The sequence below is a fragment of the Balaenoptera physalus genome (genome assembly GCF_965194825.1).
Source record: "Balaenoptera physalus genome assembly, chromosome: 2".
Lineage (NCBI taxonomy): Eukaryota > Metazoa > Chordata > Mammalia > Artiodactyla > Balaenopteridae > Balaenoptera > Balaenoptera physalus.
Window position 1 is genome coordinate 63581219 of NC_138883.1, and position 16013 is coordinate 63597231.

General features: G+C 36.0%; 1 protein-coding gene across 3 annotated transcripts in view; it reads right to left on the reverse strand.

The window, feature by feature from the left end:
• The window catches only part of PRORP (protein only RNase P catalytic subunit), a 120570-nt gene that overhangs the window by 61685 nt on the left and 42872 nt on the right, over nt 1–16013 (reverse strand). For all 3 annotated transcript variants that reach the window (XM_082452131.1, XM_082452132.1, XM_082452133.1), the window contains one exon: nt 9246–9353. In XM_082452131.1, the coding sequence (XP_082308257.1) occupies nt 9246–9353 (108 nt within the window). The remainder of the gene's footprint in view (nt 1–9245; nt 9354–16013) is intronic.

Here is a 16013-nt window from a genome sequence, read left to right on the forward strand (position 1 = left end):
CATTAGGAAATGCAAATCAAAACTACAATGAGGTACCATTTCATACCTATTAGGATAGCTATAATAAAAAAGACTGGTAATAACAAGTGTTGGTAAGGACGTGGAGAAATTAGAATCTTATAGACTGCTGGTGGAAATGTAAAATGGTGCAGCTGCTTTGGAAGTTTGGCAGTTCCTTAAAAGGTTAAACAGAGAGCTACCATATGACCTGGAAATTCCACTGCTTAGGTATATACCTAAGAGAACTGAAAACATGCCCACACAAAACATGTACATGAAGTGTTCACAGTAGCATTATTCTTAATAGCCAAAAGTGGAAATAATCCAAATCTCCACAAACTAATGAAGAGATAAATAAAATGTGCCATATCCATACAAGGGAACACTATTCAGCAATAAAAAGTAATTAAGGGGCTTCCCTGGTGGCGCAGTGGTTGAGAATCTGCCTGCCAATGCAGGGGACATGGGCTCGAGTCCCGGTCTGGGAAGATCCCACATGCCGCGGAGCAACTAGGCCTGTGAGCCACAACTACTGAGCCTGCGCGTCTGGAGCCTGTGCTCCGCAACAAGAGAGGCTGCGATAATGAGAGGCCCGCGCACCACGATGAAGAGTGGCCCCCACTTGCCGCAACTAGATAAAGCCCTCACACAGAAATGAAGACCCAACACAGCCATAAATAAATAAATAAATAAATAAATAAATAAATAAATAAATAAATGTAAAAGTTCAAAAAAAAAAAAAAGTAATGAAGTACTGGGACTTCCCTGGTGGTCCAGGGGTTAGGAATCCACCTTCCAATGCAGGGGATGCGGGTTCGATCCCTGGTCGGGGAACTAAGATCCCACATGCTGTGGGGCAACTAAGCCCATGCGCTCTAGAGCCCGCATGCTACAGCTAGAGAGAAGCCCGTGTGCCGCAACGAAGATCCTGTGTGTCGCAACTAAGACCAACACAGCCAAATAAATAAATAAATATTTTTAAAAACGTAATGAAGCACTGATTAATGCTACAATATGGATGAAATTTGGAAGCATGCTAAGTAAAAATATGAAATGTCTAGAATAGGCAAATCCATGAAGACAGAAAATAGATTAGTGGTTACCAAGGGTAAGGGGAGAAAGGAATTGAGAGTGACCACTAAAGGGTATGGGGTTACTTTGAGGGGACTGAAAAATATTCTGGAATTTGATAGCAATAATGATTGCAAAACTCTGTAAATATAGAGTTGTCCCTTAGTATCCAGTGGGGATTGGTTCCAGAACCCCTGGTAGATACCAAAAGCCATGGATGCTCAAGTCCCTTCTATAAAAATGGCATAGTTGGTCCTCCATATCTGAAGATGCAGAACCAGCAGATTCAGAGGGCTCACTGTACTAAAACTCACTGAACTGTACACTTTAAAAGGATGAATATTATGGCTTATGAATTATACCTCAATGTAGGTACTAAAGAAATGAGACATTACTTGATCAAAACCCTAAACTGCGCCAAAAGTGAAATCTACTCGGGGACTTTACAATCTCCAGTTCCATTCAGTATATCCTATAACGGTATTAAGACACCAGAAACTATAAGATGAACCATGGATTTAGTAATAACTTTTAAGCAACAAACAAAAAAAGTTTTCTTCTTCAGTAACAAACAAAATTATATATTAATCATATAGTTCCATGCCGTATTTTTTTTTTCAGAATCACAAGTAACATTTAAATAGGAATCTTCATATTTGAGTTAAAGGCTCTTTTGAATTACTTTTGGCCATAGCAGCTCTATGACATGTAACACACATACTACTCTCCTGAGAACCTGTGTTCTTCACCTTTACTTTTGTATCACTTTTAAGACCAACAGCAAAAACAGAGTGAAGAATACTGGGGGTTTACCTGCATTTCATATCTGATTATTGCTTTTTCTTTCAATGAATTATGCCATTCTGCAAAAATCGGTTCTAACAACCTCTCCTTGCTTTAAAATTCTGTACGTTACTCTGAGAAATGTGTTAATTACCACCACCTTTTACTGCATGGTTAGAAAACCCTCAGCAGGGCTTCCCTGGTGGCGCAGTGGTTGAGAATCTGCCTGCCAATGCAGCGGACATGGGTTCGAGCCCTGGTCTGGGAAGATCCCACATGCCGCGGAGCAACTGGGCCCGTGAGCCACAACTACTGAGCCTGTGCGTCTGGAGCCTGTGCTCCGCAACAAGAGAGGCCGCGACAGTGAGAGGCCCGTGCACCGCGATGAAGAGTGTCCCCTGCTCGCCGCAACTAGAAAGCCCTCACACAGAAACGAAGACCCAACACAGTCAAAAATAAATAAATAAATAAGCTTTCATTAAAAAAAAAAAAAAAAAGAAAACCCTCAGCAAATATTTAAAGTTAAGATTAAGGTTAAAATTAAACAGCGTGTGGAGCTGCCAATACAACTAACTCAACTGAGGTCACAAGTGGATGAATAGACAGAGCTGTGTACAGCTAAATTTGCACATTCCCAGGCAATGACAACCACCAGTAAGTCTCAGCTCTACATGGTGACTGGCAAGTTTCTACTGACATCAATTATAAGACATAATCTGACTTCAAAAAAATTAAAATATAAAAAAGTGCATATGAAAATTGAGAAAATAAATTCACAACCAGAACTTATTTTTAGCTCCTTAAATCACTATCACCCCTAATCTGTAGACTCTGAGATCAAGATATGTGGTCAAGGTGTTACTCCCTAAATAATGAATGTAAAAATGGTCTTTTCTAATTTATGAACTTACAGAGAACAATGCTGGATACGTAATTGACCATTAATAGAAAAGGACCAAGAAGAATTTGTCACATATTATGTAGAGGGTTCATGGAAAAAACATAAATGACCTGTACATTATTCCACAGAAAAAACCCTGGAAACTTCTTCACACAAAGATGAAAAATTCTAGAACTAAGATTCCTAATCTTTCCTTTGTGCATACTTAAAGGCAACTGTATTAAGAGAGAGAAAATACTAGCAAACAGAATCCAACAGCACATTAAAAGGATCATACACCATGATCAAGTGGGGTTTATCCCAGGAATGCAAGGATTCTTCAGTATATACGTAAATCAATCATTGTGATAAAACATATTAACAAATTGAAGGAGAAAAACCATATGATCATCTCAATAGATGCAGAAAAACCTTATGACAAAATTCACACCCATTTATGATAAAAACCCTCCAGAAAGTAGGCATAGAGGGAACTTACCTCAACATAATAAAGGCCATCTATGACAAACCCACAGCTAGCATCATTCTCAGTGGTGAAAATCTGAAACCATTTCCACTAAGATCAAAAACAAACAAGGTTGCCCACTCTCACCACTATTATTCAACATAGTTTTGGAAGTTTTAGCCACAGCAATCAGAGAAGAAAAAGAAATAAAAGGAATCCAAATTGGAAAAGAAGAAGTAAAGCTGTCACTGTTTGCAGATGACATGATACTATACATAGAGAATCCTAGATACTACCAGAAAACTACTAGAGCTAATCAATGAATTTGGTAAAGTAGCAGGATACAAAATTAATGCACAGAAATCTCCTGCATTCCTATACACTAATGATGAAAAATCTGAAACAGAAATTAAGGAAACACTCCCATTTACCACTGCAACAAAAAGAATAAAATACCTAGGAATAAACCTACCTAAGGAGACAAAAGACCTGTATACAGAAAACTATAAGACACCAATGAAAGAAATTAAAGACGATACAAACAGATGGAGAGACATACCATGTTCTTGGATTGGAAGAATCAACATTGTGAAAATGACTATACTACCCAAAGCAATCTACAGATTCAGTGCAATCCCTATCAAACTACCAATGGCATTTTTCACAGAGCTAGAACAAAGAATTTAACAATTTGTATGGAAACACCAAAGACCCCAAATAGCCAAAGCAATCTTGAGAAAGAAAAACGGAGCTGGAGGAATCAGGCTCCCTGACTTCAGACTATACTGCAAAGCTACAGTAAACAAGACAGTATGGTACTGACACAAAAACAGAAATATAGATCAATGGAACAGGATGGAAAGCCCAGAGATAAACCCATGCACATATGGTCACCTTATCTATGATAAAGGAGGCAAGAATGCACAATGGAGAAAAGACAGCCTCTTCAATAAGTGGTGCTGGGAAAACTGGACAGCTGTATGTAAAAGAATGAAATTAGAACATTCCCTAACACCATACACAAAAATAAACTCAAAATGGATTAAAGACCTAAATGTAAGGCCAGACACTATAAAACTTAGAGGAAAACATAGGCAGAACACTCTATGACATAAATCACAGCATGATCCTTTTTGACCCACCTCCTAGAGAAATGGAAATAAAAACAAAAATAAACAAATGGGACCTAATGAAACTTAAAAGCTTTTGCACAGCAAAGGAAACCATAAACAAGACAAAAAGACAACCCTCAGAATGGGAGAAAATATTTGCAAATGAAGCAACTGACAAAGGATTAATCTCCAAAATATACAAGCAGCTCATGCAGCTCAATGTTAAAAAAACAAACAACCCAATCCAAAAATGGGCAGAAGATCTAAATAGACATTTCTCCAAAGAAGATATACAGATTGCCAACAAACATATGAAAGGATGCTCAACATCACTAATCATTAGAGAAATGCAAATCAAAACTACAATGAGGTATCACCTCACACCAGTCAGAATGGCCATCATCAAAAAGTCTGCCAACAATAAATGCTGGAGAGGGTGTGGAGAAAAGGGAACCTTCTTGCACTGTTGGTGGGAATGTAAACTGATACAGCCACTATGGAGAACAGTATGGAGGTTCCTTAAAAAACTACAAATAGAACTACCATACGACCCAGCAATCTCACTACTGGGCATATACGACCCAGCAATCCCACTACTGGGCATATACTGAGAAAACCATAATTCATAGAGTCATGTACCACAATGTTCACTGCAGCACTATGTACAATAGCCAGGACATGGAAGCAACCAAAGTGTCCATCGACAGATGAATGCATAAAGAAGATGTGGCACATATATATAATGGAATATTACTCAGCCATAAAAAGAAACGAAACTGAGTTATTTGTAGTGAGATGGATGGACCTAGAGTCTGTCATAAAGAGTGAAAGAAAGAGAAAAACAAATACCATATGCTAACACATATATATGGAATCTAAAAAAGGAAAAAAAAAATGGTTCTGAAGAACCTAGGGGCAGGACAGGAATAAAGACACAGACATACAGAATGGACTTGAGGACATGGGGAGGGGGAAGGGTTAGCTGGGACAACGTGAGAGAGTGGCATGGACATATATACACTACCAAATGTAAAACAGATAGCTAGTGGGAAGCAGTCACATAGCACAGGGAGATCAGCTCGGTGCTTTGTGACCACCTAGATGGGTGGGATAGGGAGGGTGGGAGGGAGACGCGAGAGGGAGGGGATATGGGGATATATGTATACGTATAGCTGATTCACTTTGTGATACAGCAGAAACTAACACACCATTGTAAAGCAATTATACTTCAATAGAGATGTTAAAAAAAAAAAGAGAGAGAGAGAGAGAGAAAGAGGACAAATAAGAAGGTCAAGAATATTTCCTTTCTGGGTTATTTTATTAAACTTTGTTTACAAATTTTAAAAATGTTTGATCTAAGAAGTCTGGGTTAAAACTGTCAAGCGCTTTTCACGTAGCAGATTCATGGCACAAATGCAACTAAATAGTTGAAGCAATCATGTAATAAGCAACTTTGAAGAAATGTGTTCTATTTGGGTACTTTTATACACTGTTGGTGGGAGTATAAATTGCTACAGTCATTTGGAAAGCAATTTGGCAATATGTAGTGAGACCTTTAAAAATATCCTTACCCTTTGACTCAAGAGTTCTATTTCTGGGAATCCATTCACGGGAAATCATCTGAAACGTGCACAGAGATCTTCTTCCCAGCATTATTTACCATGGTGAAAAATGAGAAACAATCTAATATGCCCACCAACAGGGAAATGATTAAAAAATTGTGGTAATCCATAAGATACAGTTATTTTAGAATATTTACCAAGAATGCCTTTTTACTTTTCCTGATGGTGATTTTATTTTTAATTTTAAAGTAATATATACTCATTGTAAAGAAAATTTTAAAAACATAAATGAAAAACTAAAATCCTCTTATTGTCTTATACTCTATCCCCAACTCCTAAAGTTAACTATTGTTAAGTTTTTATGTGTAATTTCTAGAAATTTTCTAGTCATATACAAACTTACCTAACAAACATTTATATATGGGTAATCCTTTGGTTTGCTTTTAACACAAGTGGGGCCATATTCAGTTTGTTGCTCTTCAACTTTTTTCTTACACTTACTTTGGGTATCGTTCCACATCAGTACATACAGATCTTCCTCATTAATTTAAAATAGATGTTTCAACATATATCAGGTCCTAAGTTGACAGATATTTAGGTTGATTACACTTTTCTGCTTACAAACAATGCTATAACTGAGATATTTGGACACATAACTTTATATAGTGGTGTGAATATATTCGTTTCTAAGAGTAGAATTTCAACATTTTAGGCATCCAAAGTTATTGTCAAATCACCCACCAAAAAAACATTGTACTGATACCCTCTTCTCTACCTCTCCAAACCATTCAAAATACTGGATACTACCAACTTTTAAATCTCTGCCAGTCTGGAAGATAAACATTTTAATTTGCATAACTAGAATTATGAATAGGGTTAAGCCATTTTTCTACTGCATGGTTCATCTTTTTCTTGTAGACTTATAAGCGACCTTGGTACAGTCACAAAATTAGCCCTTTGTCACATGTGTTGTAAACAATTTTTTTCAGTTTGTTTTTATTTTTAAACAATGTTACTAGTATTTTTTACTATCTAGCAAATTTCTCTATTCCTCCCATTAGGGTTCCTGAATTTTATATATGCTTCAAAGGTCCTTCCATCTCAAATATTTTTTAAAAGTACATGATTTCTCCTATTCTTTTTACAATTTCATTTTTACTGAGAGCTTTCAACAACTGTAAATTAAAATATAGATATATAATTATTTACACAGTTGGAGTCCAATTAGGTAAAAAAAAAAAAAACAACAGAAAAATACGGCAAGGAAATAAAACATTGACAGTGATTATTGTTGAATGTTAGGATTATGTATGATTTTCTTTTCTGTAACTTCCAAATTTTCTACAACGAACAGGCCTTACTTTTATAATCGTAAGAAAATAACATTTCTTATAATCAAATTTTAAATTTTTCTTAAGTTTTTGATGGTACTGGCTTCAATTCTCAATCAAGTATTGTTTGAGTACCTCACCTAGAGTCTAACACTAATACTAAATCTAATACTAAGGCAGAGATTTGTATTTTCTTTTAGCTCCATTGACATGGATGACACAACAGGAGAAAATCTTAGACTGCCAAACAGGGGTTAGCTGAAAGCAAGATTACGGTTCCATTTGGGAAGTTACTTTGAATAGTAATCACAATAATAGTTACACCTATTAGGTACTTAGTATGTGCCAAGTATTCTTCACTACATCTTTAAGAGATGGGTACTATTATTATGCCTATTTTACAGATTGGGAAACTAAGGCACAGATAGGTTAAATAACTTGCTCAAACTATGAAAGCAATTAAAAGTGGCAGATTGAATATAAAAAGTCTGGTTCCAGAATGCCTGTTCTTAATTTCTAAACTAAAATGCTACTTTAAAGCTATTTAAAATGCTATTAAATGCTATTCAGGTGGTGTCTCTGAGTCTCCAAGCTGAGATTTCCCAAATATAATGCCAGTGCACTACCACACGTAACAGTGCTCTGAAAAGCTGGGTAATAACAATTACTTGTCACATAAACTATGGCTTACATTAAATTATTTTAAGAGTAAAAGCTAAAAGTAGTGGCAGATGCCTATGATTTCCCTGGCCCATCATTTGTTCTCTGCCTCTCTGCCAAAATCTGCTAAAATCTTTAAAAATGTGCACATTTTTCTCCCACAATGCTGGGGGATGTGTTTACTACATCATCTTCAACATGGTACCTGCATACGTTATTCCCATTTGGGCTATATATTTCTGGCAAGCCAATTTTTAGTGCTTTGTGTGAAGCTGAAAGTCAAATAGAAGGTAAACAAATAGGAAACTTCTCATTCTCACAGTTTAGATGGGAATGAACCCTTCTGATTCTGAGCTGTACCATGCATTAGTGATAATAATTTCATGCTTCCTATTCTGGCTTTGCTTTTGTCAATGTTACTGCTTCAAAGGGCCCTTCAGGTACCTAAGAGATAGAAATATTTTCAACTTACTTTTGTGTTTTTTAAAAATAAAGGAGTAAAAAGTACATACTTGACCATAAAAATGTAGGCACAAACGTAAAGGAAAGGCATACAAAAAATTTTCTATAAATCTACCTTGTCCTTTGTTAGTACCTGTAAACTTTTTTGAGTATAAATGGTCAAATTGGACTAGTAGCATCTCTGAGAAAAAGCTTTTAAGTTGGCAGTAATTTTTAAGAAATAATAGTTTAACTACAGATGAACGGCCATAGATTGCCAGCAATAAGAGCCACAAGTCTGAAACCCAGGAACTCTCTACAATCAACTTTTGATGTTATGACTGCTTTCTAAGGATTTACTGTACAAAATTGACCTTAATTTTCTAATTTTCTAATCTGTAAAAATGGGGATTAAAATAATTGCTCACTAGTGCTATAAAAAATCATGATATTCCTATTAGAAACTACTAGGACACTTAGAAATTGACAGAACAAACAATTACCTTACAAAAAAAAGAACTGCTTAGGTTAATTTATGAACATAGTATGTTTGGAAAAACACAAATGTGAGTTATGATTAATATCTCTTAATAGTATATGTTGATAAATTTCAAATGGAGGGATGTGATCCACAGGGACAAGATAGAGTAACCCCAAAGAGTAGAGACCTAGGAGAAGGTTAGCTAAAGGTTACACAAAAAGGGCTGAACTGGCCCTTTATTACATAGACTTTTTAATCTCTCACTCTTGCCCTGCCTGTAAGAGCCACTTACTTGCCAGAGATGAAAACACTGAATCTTAGATGACTGGTTGGTCACTTTTGGGAACTTATTTTTAGAGGAAGGTAAAATGGGAAACTAAGAGACCCAAGGAAGATCAAAAATGGGTACAATAAATATTTCTAGAGATTTGGAATAACAAAATAAAACTTGTACTTACAACTTGAGATTCACGAGCTTTAGGAAACATTTTGGCAACATTGAGCCCATCAATGACAATATCAAAAGGAGGATGGTATTTTACAAAGTTCTGAAATCTCTTAAGTTCCTAAAAAAGAAAAGTCAGATAAAATATTAATAAGAACCTAGTAAGGTCTTTATCATAAACACACCGCTATGACTTTCATTATTGTTCTGGTAAGTCAAAATATTCATCCCTTAAAAATACACACACACACACACGCACACACATACACACACACACACACACACACACACAGATGCTTTCAAAATGAAATCTGAAAAGACCAGCCTAATAGATGCAACTGCATGTAATTATCTGGAACATCTTATAATCTCGCTTTACACTTCACAAAGTACTTCACGTGGTATTTCATTTGATCTGTAACCAGTTATCTAGTGTGCTACACTGACACACATGGTAGTCAGATGAGAATAAAATGTCAAAATCTCTATGCCCTGTTCTATAAGCCAAGGAGATGCGAATCTCTGATATGCCAGTCTATCAGTGCAGCCATGTTGAAAAAACAAGACTCTATAACTTGTACTCCTCTCTTGTCATCAAGAGGATTTGGTTACTTATGGCTATTTTGAAGAGTTGAAAATTCATTCATTCATTCAACAAACATTTGTTGAAAGCCTCATTCTATTGAAAATGGGCACTGTTGTTCATGGTGTCCATAAATTGTTAATGTGGCTACATTGAGAACACAGGTTTTGCTTCCATCACTGTAATTTTATTGCAGTGGTGACAATGAAACATGTAATATTTTTTGCTAGGCTCATAAGTAAAAATTGGATATAACAAGGCTTTTCAACATTAGAAAAGATGAAGGAATAAATAGCAATGCACTTGCTATATTTAACTTCTGGGAAAAAAAAATTTGTTGAGCACCTACTGTATGCCCAGCAGTTACCAAAGAGACAAAACCCCAACTAATGGAGCTTGCATTTTAATGGGAGGAGACACAAAATAAACAAGTTAATATATTAAATGTCAAATGTGATGAGTGCTATGGATGGAAGAAAAGGAGGAGAGGGAGTTCCACTCCTGGTAATGACGGAGTAGTCCGTAATGGATTACCAGATAATATAATATTTTCTATATAAAAAGTAACTATTTGAAGGTACTAGAGAATGACCAAAAGAAAGCAGAAATTGGAGGGCACACAACATTTGAAAGAAGGTTTGATGGTTTTAAAACATGTCTGAAAATTCTTTGACACTCCTCCCCCCTCAAAAGGTAGATTCTAACTCCCTTCACTTGAATAGAGGCTTTTCTTTGTGACTGCCTCAATGAATGAGTGTGGCAGAAGTGACACTATGTGGCTTCCAAGACTGGGTATTAAAAGGCAATACAGCTTCCATCTGGCTCTCCCTCTTAGGATGCCTGCTCTTTGAACCCAACCATCATTAAAAACCCAGGCAGAGGTCATGGGTCATGTACAGGTGTTCTACCTGACAGTCGAACTGAGTCCCAGCCAAAAGCCAACGTCAACCATCAGATCTATGAGAGTGAGGGAGATTTCAAGATGAACTTAGCCTTCATTTGATTACAACAGTAGAAGGACCAAGCAAAAATCACACAACTCAGTTTAGTCAAACCCTAGAACCATGAGATGATATAATCATAATAATAATAATAGGTGACTGTTTCTGTTTAATGCCACTACATTTGGGGTGGTTTGTTATCTATTTACGGATAACCAGATAATAAGTGAACTGCAGCAGGAGAAATCTGCCTGTATGTGGCTTTTTGCCAGAGGTCACTCTCTAGTCAGCATGGTTGGCAGGGGCAGCTGGAAATCAAGCAGAAAGCCACAGACTGACTGGTTTGAGAAATCAGAAGACTTTGAGGCTGCCAGAGAGGCTGGGAAGTTACAGAAAGAATGCTAGAAAAGAGGGAACTGCAAAAATCTGTGTATAAATCTGCCCAAATCCTTGGCTAACTCTTGATCTGTACATGCGTGGAGGAGACTCCAAGGAGCCCAGCAAAAAAAACAACAGATGAAAGACTTAAAAGACCCGAACAAAGATTTCAATTATTATCCACTGCAAGAGTGGCAGAGTCTGGAGTCTAAGTCTAACCAAGTTTAACAGTCTGGTAAAGCAGAAAATCAATAACCTCCAGAGGAAGATAATGGAATCCAGAGCCTTTGCAACATGCCCCTCACAATGTCCAACATACAACTTAAAAAATAATAAACATGAGAGGAAATAGGAAAATGTGACCCACAGTCAAGAGAAAAGAAAGTCAACAGAAATCAATCCAGGTCCAGATGCTGGAGTTAGCAGGCAAGAAGTTTAAAGTAGCTACTATAAATAGATTTAAGAATTTAAAGGAAAATATAGTTATAATGAATGGAAAGAAAGGAAAAAACCAAAAATGGAAACTATAAAAATGAACATTCTAGAGCCAAAAAGCACACATGTGGAATAAAATATTCACAGGGTGGACATTACAGCAGATTAGGGATGGGAAAAGTAAGAGTCAGTGAACACAAATGACGGAGCGACAGAAATTATGCAACTGAAGGAAAAAAGATCGAAAGAAAAAGATAAATAAAGCCTTAGTAACCTGTAGAACAATACCAAACAGACCAACATATGTGTAATAGGAGTCTAAAAGTCTAAAAAGTCTAAATGTGTCATGGAGAGGAAAGGAGAAAATAGAAAAGGGAATCTGAATAATAGCCAAAATTTGATGAAAAATATAACTTATCTAAGAAGCAGAGCAAACTCAAAGCAGGATAAATACAAAGAAAATACAAAGCAGGATAAATCAAAGATAAATCAAACATGCAGGTGTGATATATATGACAACAATAGCACAAAAACCAGGAAGTGTTTGGTAAATGGAATTCTACTGCTACAAGGTTCCTACATTTTATGTGAAATGGTATAACCTAAACTCTAAGTGGACTAGGTTGAAGATTCATATTATAATCCCAACTCATATATTTAAAAATAATACAGAAAAGGCACAGATAAAAAGCCAACAGAAGAATTCAATGAAATATTTTTAAAAATTTGATTAACCCATGGGCTTCCCTGGTGGCGCAGTGGTTGGGAGTCTGCCTGCCAATGCAGGGGACACGGGTTCGAGCCCTGGTCTGGGAAGATTCCACATGCCGCGGAGCAGCTAGGTCCGTGAGCCACAATTACTGAGCCTGCGCGTCTGGAGCCTGTGCTCCGCAACAAGAGAGGCCGCGATAGTGAGAGGCCTGCGCACTGCGATGAAGAGTGGCCCCCGCTCGCCGCAACTAGAGAAAGCCCTCGAACAGAAACGAAGACCCAACACAGCCAAAAATAATAAATAAAGTAATTAATTGAAAAAAAATTCGATTAACCCAAAAGAACATGAAAGTAGGAACAGAGGAACCAAACAAAATTTTTTTGGATAAATATAAAACAATAGCAAAATAAAATATTTAAGTTCAACCCTATCAAAAATGCTGTTTATAAGAGACATACTTTGTTTTTTCTTCCAATTTTATTGCGATATAATTGACATACAGCCCTGTATAAGTTTAAGGTGTACAGCATAATGATTTGACTTACATACATTATGAAATGATTACCACAATAACTTTAATGAACATTCATCACCTTAATATACACAAAATGTTTTAAAAAAGAAAAAAATAATTTTCTCTTGTGACAAGAACTCTTAGGGTTTACTCTCTTAACTCAAATTTGACACACAGCAGGGTTAATTATATTTATCAGGTTATACATCATATCTCTAGTACTTATTTATCTAAATAACTGGAAGTTTGTGCCTTTGGACTAACGTCATCCAATTTGCCCTTCCTCCACCTCCTGCCTCTGATAACCACAAATCTGATCTCTTTTTCTGTGAATTTGTTTGCTTGTTTGTTTTTGAAGTACAGCTGACCTACAACTGTATGTTAGTTCCTCATGCACAACATAGCAATTTGATATTTCTATATGTTTCAAAATTATCACCACGATAAGTCTAGTTACTATCTGCCACCATAGAAAGATGTTACAATATTATTGACTACATTCCCCATACTGTACTTTTAATACCTGTGACTCATTTATTTTGTAACTGGGAAGTCTGTACCTCTTAAATCTCCCTCAACCTATTCCTCTCAGCCCCCGCACTCATCCCCTCTAGCAACCACCTGTTTGTTCTCTGTATCTATGACTCTGTTTCTATTTTGTTATGTTTGTTCATTTGTTTTGTTTGTTAGATTCCATATAAAAGTGAAATCATAGAGTACTTGTCTTTCTGTCTGACTTATGTCACTTAGCATAATACCCTTTAGGTACATCCATGCTGTTGCAAATGAAAAAATTTCATTCTTTTTTATGACTAATATTCTGTTGTGATATATACATATATATACACATGCATGCCACATCTTCTTTATCTATTCATCTGTTGATGGGCACTTAGGTTGCTTCCATGTCTTGGCAATTGTAAAATGCTGCAGTGAACACTGGTGTGCATATATCATTTCAAATTAGTGTTTTCATTTTCTTTGGATAAATACCCAGGAGTGGAAATGCCGCATCATATGGTAGTTCTAGTTTTAGTTTTTGAGGAACTTCCACACTGTCTTCTATAGTGGCTGCACCAATTCACATTCCCACAAACAGTGTAGAAGGGTTCACTTTTCTCCACATACTCACTAGCTCTTGTTATTTGTTATCTTTTCGATAATAACCATTCCAGCAGGTGCGAGGTGATATCTCATTGTGGTTTTTGTTTTCAATTCTCTGGTGATAGTGACATTGAGCATCTTTTCATGTGCCTGTTGGACATCTGTATGTCTTCTTTGGCAAAACGTCTATTCAGGTCCTCTGCCCACTTTTTAATTGGGTTGTTTGTTTTTTTAATGTTAAGGTGTATGAGTTCTTTGTATATTTTGGATATTAACCCCTTATCTGATATATCGTTTGCAAATATCTTCTCCCATTCAGTAGGCAGCATTTTCATTAAGTCATCAGTTTCCTTTGCTGTGCAAAAGCCTTTTAGTTTGATGTAGTCCCATTTGTTTAAAATATTTGAATTCAACCCTATCAAAAATGCTGTTTATAAGAGATGTACTTTAAATATAAAGACATGGATAAGCTGAAAGTGAAAAGTAGGAAGAAAATACATATCATGCATCAGTATGCTTAAGAAAGTCGGAGTGGCAACACTAATTTTAGACAAAATAGATTTTAAGAAAACGAGTATTACAAAAAATAAAAAGGTACACTTTGTAATGACAACAAAATCAATATATGGGGAAATCATATTCATAAATAAGAACAGAGCTTCGAAATACATGAAGCAAAACTTGACAGAAGTGAAAGGAGGAACATAAATGTCTATAATCATAGATGGCAATTTCAACACTTTTCTCTCCATAACTGACAGAACAAGTAGATAAAAATCAGCAAGGACAGAGAAGACCTAAACTACTATTAACCACTTTGACTTGATTGATATCTAAAGGACAATATATCCAACAATGGCAGAATATTTCTTCCTTTTAAGTACACATGGAACACCAAGACAAACCACAGCTCTAGGCCATAAAATGAGTCTCAATACATTTAGAAATATTAAAATCTGAAAGAGTATGTTTGCTGATTACTCTAACATACACACACACACACAAAAGTGAACCCTTGTACACTGTTGGTGGGAATGTAAATTGGTGCAATGACTACAGAAAGCCAACAGCAGTAAGATATCTAGAAAAGTTCCAAGTATTTCTGAATAATACTTCTAAATAACTTATGGGTTAAAAGAAAATTACACAGGAAATTAGAAAATATTTTGAATTAAGTGACAGTAAAATATTAAATATCAAAATTCATGCCTGCATTACAGCAATACTTAGCTTTAAATGATTACATGAAAAGAAGAAAGGTCTAAAATCACTGATCCAAGTTTTCACTTTAATCTAGAAAAAGAAGAGCAAATCAATTTCAAGAAAGTAATAATAATTATAAAGAGTCGAATCAGAGAAACAGAAAAGTAAGAAAACTAACAAGGGAAAATGTTGGAGAAAAAAATGAACCCCCATCTCTATCTCACATCACACTCAAAAATTATTTTGTTATAGATCATAAGTCTAAACCCAAAAGCCAAAACTATGAAATCTAAACCTAAGAGCCAAACCTAGAAGAAAAGAGAATTCTGCATAACATCAGGATAGACAAAAATTTCTTGGGCAACACAGTCCTCACCAATATTCACACAGTGTGCCTCCTGATACGATGCCTCTGACAAGGATACAACAGCATTTTTGTGATATTCTTGCCAAAAATGCATAGTCTGAATCTAATCATAAGGAAATATCAGGTGAACCCAAACGGAGAGACATTCTACAAAACACTAGGTCTATAGTTTTCAAAAAAAAATCAAGGTCCAAGAAAGACAAAGAAAACTGGGATTTTTGTTGCAGATGAAAAGAGACCAAAGAAACATGACAACTAAACCCAATGTGTAATCCTGGATTGGATCTGGGGGAAGGAGAAACTTACAAAGGACATTATTGTGACAAGTGACAATTGTGACTGAGTATCAACTGCGGATTAGATAATATCATTGTATCAAAATTACAAAGAGGAAGAACCCCCTTTAGGCCAATAAGCACATGATCAGACACTCAACATGATTAGTCATTAGGGAAATGCAAATTTAAAACCACTGAGAAATCATTATCCACCCACCAGAATGATTAAAATTTAAAAGACTGACCATAATAAGTATGTGGAGCAA